General features: G+C 43.8%; 1 protein-coding gene across 3 annotated transcripts in view; it reads left to right on the plus strand.

The window, feature by feature from the left end:
- LOC137341603 (cAMP-dependent protein kinase type II-beta regulatory subunit-like) overlaps positions 1-14444 on the plus strand; it is a 75152-nt gene that overhangs the window by 13745 nt on the left and 46963 nt on the right. For all 3 annotated transcript variants that reach the window (XM_068004863.1, XM_068004862.1, XM_068004861.1), the window contains one exon: positions 4289-4324. In XM_068004863.1, coding sequence (XP_067860964.1) covers positions 4289-4324 — 36 coding nt within the window. The remainder of the gene's footprint in view (positions 1-4288; positions 4325-14444) is intronic.

Genomic DNA, 14444 nt, shown 5'->3' on the forward strand with positions numbered 1-14444 from the left:
ACAGACTGGTGGAATGGGCAGACACATGGCTGATGAAAAGTGGGAAGTGATACATTTTGGCAGGAAGAATGAGGAGAGGCAATATAAAGTAAATGGTACAGTTCTAAAGAGGGTGCAGGAACAGAGAGACCTGGGAGTATATGTGCACAAATCTTTGAAGGTGGCAATACAGGTTGAGAAAGCGGTTAAAAAAGCATACAGGATCCTGGGCTTTATAAATAGAGGCATAGAGTACAAAAGCAAGAAAGTTATGTTGAACCTTTATAAGACACTGGTTCGGCCACAACTGGAGTATTGTCAAATTCTGGACACCGCACTTTAGGAAGGATGTGAAGGCCTTAGAGAGGGTGCAGATAAGATTTACGAGAACGGTTCCAGGGATGAGGGACTTCAGTTACGTGGATAGACTGGAGAAGCTGGGGTTGTTCTCCTTAGAGCAGAGAAGGTTAAGAGGAGATTTGATAGAAGTGTTCAAAATCATGAAGGGTTTAGGTAAAGTAAATAAAGAGAAACTGTTCCCATTGGCGGAAGAGTCGAGAGCCAGAGGACACAGATTTAAGGTGATTGGCAAAAAAAACAAAGACGACATGAGAATAAACTTTTTTTAATGTAGTGAGTTGTTATGATTTGGAATGCACTGCCTGAAAGGGTGGTGGAAGCAGATTCATTCATGGATTTCAAAAAGGAATTGGATAAATACTTGAAGGGAAAAAAATTGCAGTTCTACGGGGAAAGAGTGGGGGAATGGGACTAACTAGATTGCTCTTACAAAGAGCTGGCATGGGCTCAATGGGCCAAATGGCCTCCTGTGCTGTAACCATTCTGATTCTAAATGGCATGATCGGAGGAAGTAAGTTTTATTAGATCGGAGGTGTTGTGTGTGTGCAAAACTTTACATAATATAGCAGTGGATGTACAGTGGTATTGCACACAGTAGGTTGCAAGACACAGAAGTGGAAGGCCAAATCTGTCTATCTTATTTCATCCATCCAGAAAGACCCTACATTCTTCCCATTGTAGAATCTACTTGTTTCTTGACTGATTCCAGGATGTTTGCATCTACAGCACTATTTGCAAGTTAATTCTACGTGTTGATTACTCTTCGTGTGAAGAACTTCCTGATATTGGTCTTAAATTTACTTCTTACTAATTTGCACCTATGTCCCCTCATCCTACTCTTGTAATTTAATGAAAAGTAATACTCCTATCCATACCCATAACTATCTTGTATATCTTTATATGGTCACCTAGCAGATGCCTCCTTTTCAGGCAATCCAAAACCAAGGGGGCATAATAAAATCAAAAGCAAAATACTGCGGATGCTGGAAATGTGAAATAAAAACAGAAAATGCTGGAAATGCTCAGCAGATCAGGCAGCATCTTTGGAGGAAGAAACAGAGTTAACATTTCAGGTCAACGACCTTTAGTCAGAACTGGAAGAAGTTAAAGATTTAACAGTTTTTAAGCAAGTGCAGAGCCAGGGAAAGGTTGGGGGGAGGGAAGGGAGGAAAGAACAAAAGGTATGATAAGAGTGGAGGGCAGGAGTGATAAAATGACAAAAGGGATGATGGTGCAAGGCAAGGAGTGTGGTAATGGGATAAGTAGAGAAACAAAAGATGGGTCAAGCGGAGCTGTAAATGGCAGCAGCAGAACCATTACCAGTACCTGCTGTCTGGAAAAAATGGGGGCAGTGGTTATGATCTGAAGTTATTGAAATCAATGAGTCCGGAAGGTTGCAAAGTGCCCAATTGAAAGATAGGGCATAATAAACGCTTCTGTGACTGGTGGTGTATTATGCCGCCTTGTACTGGTGCTGGACTAGAAACCCACAGGTAGAGTTCAAATTCCACCATGGCGAGTTGTGAAATTGAATGATATAAATATAGTAGGTTCTGAGCTAGCAACAGGAAAAAGGATCAGCAAAGCTGCTGGATTGTCACAAAAACCTAATTGGTTCACTTGTGTACTTCAAGGAAGCAAACTGCTACCTTTTCCTAGGTCTGGCCTACATGTGACTCCGGTCTCATAATGTTCGCTGAAGTGGCCTTGCAAGTTAGTTATATTTAAAAAACAAATTGCTACAGAACATCATCAAAGATAAATATTAGATGTAATTACTGGCAATGACTTAGGCATTGGATTGAGACAAGATCTGGCCATTCTAAGCCTACTCAACCCTGCAAGTCCTCCTCACTAATATCATGGTGCTCAAGTTAGGCGATCTCTCCAACAGATTAGTCAAACAACAGTATGATATAGTTGTATTCAGAGTCTTGTCTGTCAATCAACATTCTAGATGCTGCATCACCATCCCTGGGAATGACCTGTCTAACTGGCAGAATAGACCCATCAATAGTGGGAACACAGATGGATGAACATGTCCCTGGGAGTACTCAACATTGAAGGGAACCAGAAGCCTGACCCGGGAGTTGGGCGAAATGACTAGTTTCTATGAATCCCAATAGGAGAAGTGTTTATTTAGCAGTATGGTAGGGAAGACCGGTGGGATCATTGCATTATAACTGTAGTATCTTACACCAACACCAAATGGAATTATCAAGGTTTTGGTTCATGTAGGAGATTTTATTGTTTGAGGTATTGGGGTTTGTATCACTTAATGCATTAGATTGTATTTAGACTCTTGAGTAGTTTTACTTACTTTAAATAACCTTGGGTAATGAAAATTGGTTACTAGGAACTGAGGTCTCCCTTTGCAGCACTTTTTATGTTTATCTGATTAGATATTTTTCTTAAAAACAAAAAGCCCAGTTTGTCACTGAATTTGGAGCTTGTTCTGGCCTATACTGCTGATAGTTCATTTTAAAATTCAGTACTAAAATAAATTACTTGGCAAAATCTAACTGACCTTGAATTTGCCCCTGTAGGGGCAAATTCAAATATTTTGCAGATTGACTGGATGTGAGTAGTTGTCTGCCCCAGGGATCTCTTGTTTCCATTTATATAAAATGATTTGGACATTGACATGAGTAATAGAGTAACTATAATTAAGTTTGCTAATGATACCAAATTAGGGGCATGGCTGACTGTGAGGAAGAATTCAGGAAGACATACCAGATTAACGGAGTGGGTATATATGTGGCATTTGCAATTCAACGCAGATAAATATAATGGCGTATTTTTTTTGGGGGGGAGGAAATTATGAAAGGAAATGTACCGTAAATGGTGAGATTCTTGAGTAGAGATTGGGTTTTATATATGCGGTGTTGAATACAAAAACGAAGAAGTAATGTAAAGTATGTACAAGACATTTGCTAGGCTACTGTTGAAGGACTGTGTGTTGTTCTGGGCACTCTGTTGTCGGAAAGGGTCAGTGAAGATTCACCGGGAATGAGAGCTTATAGTATAAAGGAATGCTTGAAAAATTTGGGCTCTTTTCACAGGGATAGAGAAAGTGAAAAGGGATTTTGGAGATTTTCAAAATTTATGTATAGTTTTGAGAGGATAAATAGAGAAAGATTGTTTCCACTGATTGATAACGAGAGATAAACTTGGGATGATCACTAAGAATGAAGGAGGAAGTTAAAGAATTTTTTTTCACACAGGTGGTTATTAGAACAGGGAACGTTTTTATCTTGAAGTTATTGAGGCAGTTGCAAGCAATATTTAGAAGGGAATTGGATAAGTGTTTCAAAAAGGAAAAATATAAAATGATAAAGGGGAATAGGATTAAAGTAGATAGCTGCAATTAAAAAGCTAGCACAAGCATGATGGGCAGAATAGCCTCCTGTGCTGTAACTTGTGATCCTAGAATTTCACGTAGATTTTGCTGTTGGCTTTATTTTTTAATACACTTCTTCAGAAAAGGAACAACTAGTAAATCTTGTGCCTGTTTACAAGTCAGCATGACCTTGATCTTGTAATGGTGGTAGTAATTGGTTTCATAGTTGGCAAGAACCGTTGCCAGTTTGTTATCACAGTGACTTGCAAATCAGAGTGTATCTTCAGTGGAAGCATTCAAGGATTTCTTATTGAAGTGTGGCAAACTTGATGTCATCAGGTTTAACTATCAATTGCATGTTGATTATGGTGCACAGTAACGTTAATGTGTTTCTCTAATATTTACAACTTAAAATGCATATTTAAATTAATTACAAGATAAATGTAAATCTTTGCAACATCGACATTTACATTGGGCTTTTGTATCTAAATAAATATATTCTCAATGTTTTATAATTTTAACTATTATTCTTTTATAAATGGTCTCAATGAAATTTCCAATGCTTTAAGTATTAGCTAAAGTGTAGCAATTTTCCTTTTTGTTTTTCAGCTCCGGTGATAAACAGATTTACTCGACGAGTGTCTGGTAGGAAGGAACATGTTATGTATTTGTGATTCTCATTAGTAATATGGATACTGGGAGGATCAAAGAAATTCATGCTGTAGAATTTTAATTCAAGCTTTGATACTTACCAAAGTCTAGTTACAGTATGGCATTCTTGAAAAAGTTGTTGGATTATGTGCTTCACTGAATGAGACTGGACAGTCATTTCACTGCTCTGGAGTGATGTAATGCAAAATACAAACCAGAGGAACAGCATTTAATAATTGACAACAGTGTGCAAAATTCATAGAAATAAAATGTGCAGAGGCTCAGTTCTATGACATAGGAATAATTTATCGCCAATGAAATAACATTCAGACTGTTTATTTGTGCAAAAGGTTCATATAAACTTGCATCTGGCAATTATCACTTTGTGGCTTGTCATTAGCAGTGAGCCATTCTGTAAACAGATTTGGCTGTTAAAATATCTTGTCCCCATTATGCACAGTGCCAGTACCACAATCCATTGCAGGTATTCTTAATAAAATTTTAATGTTTAAAATTTATTTTGCTTTTATGGCCACACATGGATCCCTTGAAAAGCAGATTTAAAATGTAAACTTTGCCAACTTTCTCTCTTAATATTATGTGTCTAATATCTTTTAGTGGGTTGGTTTAGCTACTTTATTAAAACTGAGTTGAGAGACAAGTGTAAATTAAAATCAATTCCATTTTTGAAGAATTCCATCAGCAGCAATCAAAATATGTGTTTGCAGTGTTTATTCTGTATGTGCCATCATAGCAATGTCTAAGAGAGACCAGGGTATCCTATTTTTGTAAAAAAAAACAAAAGCCTATTAAAGTATCAGCTTAGCTCTCACTATAGAATAGCAATCAGGCAGTAATACATGGATGTAGCAATGCTGGCATTCGTGCAGCAGTTAGAACAGCTTGATACAGTAAACAAAGCTGACAGGCTTCCTATAACTTCATTGACACTATATTAAGTCATTCCTAATGCAACACCAAATTTTAAGATTGCTGTGACCCCCATCAACATCTGCTTTATCTATTAAATTATTAGTCTGTGAAATGTAATGCTAAAATGCCTCATCTTATGCTTAATCTTTTTAATGGAACTTTATTCTTTGTAAACTATTGCCCATGTTTGGTCCAACAGTTACAGATAGCTCTAATGCTTAGAATGCTAAGCCTGGGTGCTCCTATACTGCAACTACAGCTAGTTGCCAGGAAATACAAGAGACTGCTGGGTGTGACCCCGCGATTTTCTTTCTTGCTTCAACCCCACTTCCACTCCGCAGGCAGATGCTGCAACCTTGGCTTTGTACTTCCCCGGTCATTTGAAAATGAATATGGTAGAAATCGAACCAATGTTGCTAATACTGTGTCACAATCAGCTGCTGACCTTGGCTTCTTGCCAATTTTCTTTCCTTTCAACCTTACCTGAATGTGCCGCCTCCTGCTGAGGTGCGGTGCCGCAGATCCTGGCAGCACTCTGGTACTTACCCAAATAACTGTTGTTCATGTGTTGACCTAGATAGTGAGTATCAGCAGACTATTCAACATTGCGATCATCATGGGGGAGAAAGGAATTGAAGAGTATGCTGATTGGGTTAGATGAAGTAGGGAGGGAGGAGGCTCGTGTGGAGCTTAAATGCCTGCATAAATCAGTTGGGCTGAATGGCCTGTTCCTGTGCTGTAGTTTCGATGTAACTCAATCCAACATCCCTGTGTATACATTTCAATTGGGTGGGGGAGCCCTCCATTTTTTTTTTTGCCTTTGGCAATTGTACTACACCTACCATGGCCTTGGCTGAAGTCAGCCAGCGTGGCACAGACCAGAAAGTTGGGACCTGGAACCTCCTTGATTGACATGGCTTAGAACAACACCAAGTGGTGTTATTCACTGAGTCATCGGGGAACTCTGCAATTTTATTTTATTGGGGAGAATGATCTCAAAATGTGTGTACCCTCCTGAAACACAGATTTCCACGGCTTCTCTAAATGGGCAGAGTAGGGCCTGCTCCTGCAGTAAGCACAGGCCTAATGTATGTATTGCGATCAGGCAGGAGGGGACGATCCCAGTCTCCCGTCACACTTTCCTCTACATCTGCCATTGTGCACCTAAGTGGCGACGTGACCTGAGAAATTTAATGGTGGGGCTTATGCTGAGATCCTCTGCTGACTGGAGAGTTTGTGGGGGTCCAGGCAGCTGACATTGGAGTAGGTTATTAGCCTTTCCTCTCTATCCCTCTCTCTCCCCGCCCGCCCCCAACCCCGCTCGTCAGTAGCCGGAAGGCCCTTGATCCCAGTGCAAGGGGATGAGAGTGCACCTATGGTGCAGGATACAATGTGGGCAGAACATTTTGGACACAGTAGTTTGTTGATGAGGCCAGCAAGGAGAGCATTGAAGTAAACAAGACTGGAGATGGCAACCGCATGAATGAGGGTTTCAGTGGTAAATGGGCTGAGATAGTAGCAGAGATGAGGAATGTTATAGGTGAAAGTAAGCAGTCTTCATGATGGCAGAGGATATGGCTGTTGGAAACTAAGCTTGGGGTTGAACAGGACCTTGAGATTGTGAGCAGTCTGGTTCAGTCAGTGTGTGTGGCTGGGGAGGGGTTGTTGTCTGCGGTGGGGACTGAAGTTGATGGCCTTGGTCTTACCAATGTTAAATTGAAGCAAATTAAGATTCATCCAAGACTGGTTATCACAGCGCAGAAGCAGTCACTGATGGTGTCAGTGGTGTATGCGTGGAAGCTGACCTGGTTTCTGTGGATGATGTCTCCAAAGGGGAAATGTAGAGGAAGGGCCCAAGGATGGATCCTAGAGCACCTCCCCATGTGATGGTGCTGGGGTAGGAAGAGAAGTCATGGGTAGAGGTGTTCTGGTTAAGTTCTGATGGATAAGGTTGAAGACCCTTGGAGGGAAAAGGAAGATTGGAGATGGGATGATGTTGAGGACATTGGGATAAAGAGTAGATTTTTTTTTGAGGGGGGGGGGGGGAGGGGACAGCATGAGGAAGTAGGACCATACACAATGGGAGAAACAAGAAGTTGGGTGGACAGGGTTTAGTGGGAATGGGATTAGGGGAGTAGGAAGTGGGTCATATGGACAAAATTACCTTGGAGAGAGCAGAGAGGGGATATTGGGGAAAAGTTAGAGAGGGATGGGGACTAGGGAAAGGGGGAGGAGCAGTTGAGGCAGTTGAACAAATGGTCTTGATCTTGGTGACTAAGAAATTCATCAGCTCTTCGAGTTTGAATCTTAAAAGGTGAGGGTAGAGAGCTTGGCGGAAAGTATTTAGGGAAGCAGTTAGCAGTAGAGAAATGGAGTCCAGGGTTATCTTTGCCCTCCAGGATCAACATAGAATGGTGGTTAGTTTTGGTAGACAATTGTAAACAACGTTCACCTGAGGAAGGAGGAAGCCTCCGAAAGCTTGTGAATTTAAAATAAAATTGCTGGACTATAACTTGGTGTTGTAAAATTGTTTACAATTGTCAACCCCAGTCCATCACCGGCATCTACACATCTTGGTAGAGAATGGCAGGGCTTGGTAGAGTTTTGTGGTCACATCAATCAGGTGGTGAATGTCTAAGCCAGTTGTGTGCCAGGTTCAATCAACTGTGTGCTCCTTTGTCTTGAAGGAGTGGCGATGGGGACCAAGGCTGGAGCAGAGTTGACTAGGAGCCAAAGGAGGTTCTGTATAAGCTATTGAATGAGGGGAGCAGGTACAAATCTTGTGGTCTGCAAGCTGCTCCTTGGTGAAGGAGTAGGGTCTATCAAACAGGAACTCCAATTTGAACTTTGATACCCACGTACTATGCTGAGCCAAGCCCTGCCCTTGTCCAGCCTCTCTTGGCTCCCAGTCCCCAGTGCGTCCAACATAAAATCCACTACAATTTGTACAAGTTCCTCCGGGGCTCACCCCTTCCTATCTCTGAAATGTCCACCAACCCTAGGTGACATTGCAAACCCTTCTTTGCATACACAGTCCTCTGCTTTCCCTCCTCCTCTGCTCTGCCTTCAGTTTTCTTGCCCGCTCACTTGGGAATGCTGTTCCCAAACCGACCTAACTTTTTACCTGCTCCCCTCTTCAAAAGCCTCCTCACAACTTGAACCTTTGGCCACACACTGCTCAGTGTGTTTCCGCATCTAATAAAATAAGTGTTTCACAAAGGAGCTATACAAGTTGAAAGTTGGTATGTTGAACTCACTCTGCACTGAAGCTTTTCTAGGTTCTTAATGTTCAGAATTTTTTTTTCAAAAAATATACTTTATTCATAAAATTTGCAACAATATATACAATACAGTTGTCATATCTCATTCCAAACATACACAATACAGATTATACAATTTGCAGGTTACATCAAGTACAGTTCAATGAACACAATGGACATAATTACAGTTCATGACACTCTAGGGTGCCTCATTGCATCACAATCAATACAGGTGATTCATTACAGATTCATTACATTTCATTACATCAATTTGAATTTTACATTCTGCCCGAGGGTTTTTTCCCTGATTTCAGCCCCTTGGTGTACAATGGCGGGAAGGCTCTAAACAGTTGCCTTTCCCCACAGAGCCTTTGCGGCGGCCGCACCCATCCTCAGTGCGTCCCCGAGCTCCTTGGAATGTGCCAGTCTGCAACACTCGGTCGAGGACAGCTCCTTGCACTGGAAGACCAGCAAGTTTCGGGCAGACCAAAAAGCGTCTTTCACGGAGTTAATGGTCTTCCAGCAGCAGTTGATGTCCGTCTGTGTGCGTCCCCGGGAACAGCCTGTAGAGCACAGAATCCTGTGTTACGGAACTGCTCGGGACGAACCTGGACAGATACCACTGCATCTCTCTCCAGACCTTCTTTGCAAAGGCACATTCCAGAAGGAGATGGGTGACGGTCTCGTCTCCACCGCAGCCTCCTCAGGGACAGCGTGCAGTGGCGCTGAGAGTCCGGGAGTGCATGAAGGATCTGACTGGAGGGGCCCTTCTCACCACCAGCCAAGCTAGGTCTTGGTGCTTGTTTGAAAGCTCTGACAATGAGGCGTTCTGCCAAATGACATTGACAGTCTGTCGGAGAACCAACCGACAGGATCCACCATCTCCTTTTCCCGCAGGGTCTTGAGGCAGTTACGTGCTGATCGCCTTGTGGTCAAGGGTGTTTTTCTGCACAAACTTTTCCATGAAGGACAGGTGGGGCGGAATGGTCCAACTGGACAGAGCATTCCGTGGCAGCGTGGCCAGGCCCATCCTTCTCAACACCGGGGACAGGTAGAACCTCAGCATATAGTGACACTTTGTGTTTGCGTACCGAGGGTCTATGCACAGCTTGATGCAGCCGCACACAAAGGTGGCCATCAGGATGAGGGCCACGTTGGGCACGCCTTTTCCCCCCTTTCTCTGGAGATTTGTACATCGTGTCCCTGCGGACACGGTCCGTTTTTGATCTCCAGATAAATTGGAAGATGGCTCGGGTGACTGTCGCGGCGCAGGAGCGAGGTATGGGCCAGACCTGCGCCACGTACAGCAACACAGAGAGCACCTCGCACCTGATGACCAGGTTTTTGCCTACGATCAAGAGGGATCGTCGATCCCAGAGTCCCAGTTTCTGCTTAACCTTGGCAATACGCTCCCCCCAGGTTTTGGTGCACCCCCCTGCCCCCCCGAACCAGATCCCCAGCACCTTCAGGTAATCCGACCTGATGGTGAAGGGGACAAAGGATCGGTCGGTCCAGTTCCCAAAGAACATGGCCTCGCTCTTGCTATGATATACCCTGGCCCCCGAGGCCAGTTCAAACTGGTCACAGATGCTCATCAATCTGTGGACCGACAGCTGATCCGAGCAAAAGACGGCGACGTCGTCCATGTACAGGGAGGCCTTGACCTGAGTGCCTCCGCTGCCTGGGATCGTCACCCCTCTTATGCCCGCATCCCTCCTGATGGACTTGGCAAAGGGTTCCATGCAACACACGAACAAGACGGTGGAGAGAGGACAGCCCTGCCTGACTCCAGATTTGATCGGAAAGCTTTCTGATTCCCACCTGTTGATTGAAACTGCGCTACTGATGTTTGTGTAGAGCAGTTGGATCCAATTGCGGATTCCCTCCCTAAACCCCATTTTGGAGAGCACGTCCATCATGTACGTGTGGGATATTCTGTCAAAGGCCCTCTCCTGGTCCAGGCTGATCAGGCAGGTGTTCACCCTCCCCTGTCCTGTACGTAGTCGATCGTATCCCTGAGTAGTGCCAGGCTATCAGATCTTGCTGCCGGGTACGGCGCAGGTCGGATCGGGGTGGATCACCACCTCCAGGGCTGACTTGATCCGATTGGCAATGACCTTGGACAGAATTTTGTAGTCCACATTAAGTAATGAGATGGGTCGCCAATTTTTGATTTCTTCCCTCTCCCCCTTCTGCTTGTAGATGAGGGGGATGATGCCTTTCCTCATGGAGTCTGACATGCTGCCTGCCAGGAGCATACCCCTGTACACTTCCAGCAGGTCTGGGCCTATCCAGTTGCACAGAGCCGAGTACAACTCCACCGGTAAGCTGTCGCTTCTGGGAGTCTTACTCTTCTCGAAGGAACAGACGGCCATTGTCAGTTCGACCAGAGTTAGCAGGTGATCCAGACTCTTCCACTTGCTGTCGTCTAGAACCTCCGTGATAGACGAGGAGAAGGACTGGGAGGCCGCGCTGTCTGTGGGCTTCGCGTCGTACAGTCCAGCATAAAAGGATTTGCGGATCCTCAGTATGTTGGGCTGCAAGGACGTGACCGAGCCATCCTCTTCCTTCAGGCTGCTGATCACAGAGCTCTCTGTGCACCTTTTGGAAGAAGAAACGCGAGCAAGTCTCGTCCTGCTCCACGGAGCGGACTCTGGACCGGAAGATGATCTTGGAGGCCTCGGAGGCTAAGTGCGAGGCTTGCTGGTCCTTCACCTCTCTGAGTTCCTCCCCGACATCGATCCCCATCGTCTGCAGCAGGAGATGATTCTGCATGCTTTTCTGGAGTTGGGCCGTTTCCCTCTGCCTCTCTCTTGCCTTCTGAACACCTTTGAGGATGAAGAACCTCTTGATGTTCGCCTTGTGTTCAGAATTGCTTCAGAGGAATTGAGTGGCAAGAATTCCAATCTATACAGTTTGGTCTTGTATCTAGAATTTGTATCTAGAATGTGTATGTAGCGTTACACCTTAAGGTATCACATTTGAAAGTGTCAACCGTTCATAGGACAAAAAATATTGATCGGCTCAAATAAACACTTAACTGTTGTTATTAATCAAATCTGACTAAATGGACTGACGAGTGGGGAAAAAAATAAACAGATAGTCTTGGTTTGGGGCCTTGGCTTAACATCTCATCTGGAAAACGGCACCTCTATCAGTGCAGCACTCCCTCAGTACTTCACCGAAATGTCAGCCTAGATTATATGCTTAAGTAGTGGCACTAAAACCCACAACCCTCTGCTTCCGAGGTGAGAGTGCTACCACTAAGCCAAGTTGACACATTTTTAAAGTTGCAAAGCAAGTTTTGTGAACTGGTAGGTAGACACTGTTCTATCTGTGTAGGGCTAGTATCTTTTCAATATCAAACGATATGTTTTTACATTGTGACAGTCATTTGATATTGCTTAAATTAATTTGCTGAAAGCTCTGTCATTTACTTGTAGATTAAAATATTTGTATGGTGAAGCTTGAGTTCTACTTTCTGAAATGTTAAATGCAGCTTGTCTGTATTAGAGATCTGACTCCAATCTATAGACTAAGAAATAATGCAGTGTTACTTTTAGTTGAAAACCACAACCCCAAATGGGGCCTTCCTTTGGGCCACTGTCATTAATGTTTTGCTATGCTGTGCTATAAGTGATAGGACATAGGGTTGTCCTTATGATTCCTCATGTAGTTAAATATTAGTCTCAACTAAGCTGCTGTAGGAAGTTGCAGAGTGGAGGCCAGGTGCTTTTTACCTGTGGTGGGTTAATAGAGGAACCGGGGGGAAGGAATCAAATAGTCAATCATTCTGGGCCACATGAACACAGCTTGAAATAGTGAGCTATTGAATGATATTGGTTGAGGATGCGGTTTGGCAGCAGGTATCCAGCCTATCCTTGTGGATGGGGAAGGTACAAAGCATTGGAAAGGAAAAGCTGGCAACTGGCCATTGCTCCTTGTCCCTCTGCCAATGTGAATTTACCATTGTGGGGAATACTATTAGGAACTTGGGCCTCCAGAAATCTGTTTTAGGTGCGTGAAATCATTGGCCTTGTAGCTTTTGTCGAGCCCTTTCACTTAAGCTCAGGAATATGGAAAGCCACACTTTTTTAATTGAGTTCACAAACATGTAGATTCGTGTAGTTTATGAAGCCACTGTACAATGTGATTGCATGGTGCTTATGGGAGGAATATCGGTTTCTTGGTATGACTGCATCTTTGCTAGGAGCAATGAGGGTCAAAGTGTTGTGCCAACTTGTTTGGTTTCTGGCAGTAAGTTTGGTTTGTGGGACCAGGAGGGGAGGAGAAAGTTCTACATACTTGTGATCGTGTTAGTTGAGATTATTGCCCTTGGTCAGTGGCTGGGTTTCTGGGATGAGGAATTTACACTGAGTGATCCTCCAAGACTGTTTAGTATTTCCCTAGTTCCATGTAGAGGCTGAATATCTCTTGTTATGACTGAGATATGTCTCACGTGTACGTAAGCCGTGTGTTTATTGTGGAGAGGAGGGGGATGGTGGGTGCTTGCTTGCTGTGCTCAGCTGAGTCTTCTGGAATTGCAAGAGTGGTCATGATCCTTGCAGTCTTCTGGTCTGTTATCCAGAACAGGTCATGTCCAGAATATATGTGAAAGGGTAACTTTCTGGTCACTGCTCCTTCGCCTGCTGTCTGATATGGAGGGATGAAATTTTTGGAGCTTGTGTAAGGTGAGGTATGTTTGGTGTACGTTCTTGAATTGGCCAACAGCAACAACTTGAATTTATATAGTGTCCTTTATCATAGAAAAACATCGCAAGATGCCTCATGGAGGTGTATGGAAATTTAATACCTAGCCAGGTGGAGGGAGGCTGACCTGGAGATTCCGGTCTCCATTTCCAGCTGTGTTGGGAGACTAGGGACCAGGCCATAATCACTTAGATCTGTGTGAAGTTTGGGAGACTTGAGCTCTCCCTGCCCCACCTCGTTTTGGGAGCTGATGGCTGTCTGGGTCCCACTATCTGGAATTCCCTCTTGAGTCCTTTTCATCTCTCCTCCTCTGAGAGCCTCCTTAAAGCTCCTGTCGTGGAGGAGTTTCAGTGGGGGAACAACGAACTTTGGCAGTGGAGTCTAGTAAAATTCGGCAGGCTAGCCATCAGTCCCTTTCCCATATTGAAGGCTTTTTATCACCAACTGGAGCTCACTGGTTGAGTTTGGGGTATTGAGTGGTTGGTTGTGTGTTCTCCCAGGAAAGTTGGGGATGGGGAGGTTGAATAGGTCTTGTGTCAATAATTGTTGCACGGTCTAGTACTCAGAAGTAAACCGAAATATGGTAGCTTGTGAATTCTGTTTATCTCCGCAGTATAGCCACACTATTTAAAAAGGTTCCCAAGGACATCGCACAATTCAACTGGCCATGAATAGAAGCACAAATGCAGGTAGGGTTGCAGTCTGTTTGAAAGCCATCGATTAAGGGAGGGGAATAAATTGTCTGGGGGCTATATTGTGAATTAATTAACTGTTGTAGTGGAAAAAAAAGAAATAACTAGAACTTGGCGGAAGGGTCAAGAACCAGAGGACACAGATTTAAGATGATTGGCAAAAGAACCAAAGGAGACATAAGAAAAAACTTCTTTACGCAATGAGTAGATATGATCTTTGTAAAGAATCTTACAACACCAGGTTATAGTCCAACAATTTATAGTCAATTTAACAGGTTATAGTTAAATTTAACAATTTAACAGGTTATAGTCAACCCCAGTCCATCTCTGGCATCTCCACATCATAGATATGATCTGGAATGCGCTGCCTGAAAGGGTGGTGGAAGCAGGTTCAAACGTGGCTTTCAAAAAGGAATTGGATACATACTTGAAGGGAAAAAATTTGCAGGGCAATGGGGAAAGAGTGGGGGAATGGGACTAACTCGATTGCTCTGACAAAGAGCTGTCATGGGTTCGATA

The sequence above is a fragment of the Heptranchias perlo genome, chromosome 24 (genome assembly GCF_035084215.1).
Source record: "Heptranchias perlo isolate sHepPer1 chromosome 24, sHepPer1.hap1, whole genome shotgun sequence".
Classification (NCBI taxonomy): Eukaryota; Metazoa; Chordata; class Chondrichthyes; order Hexanchiformes; family Hexanchidae; genus Heptranchias; species Heptranchias perlo.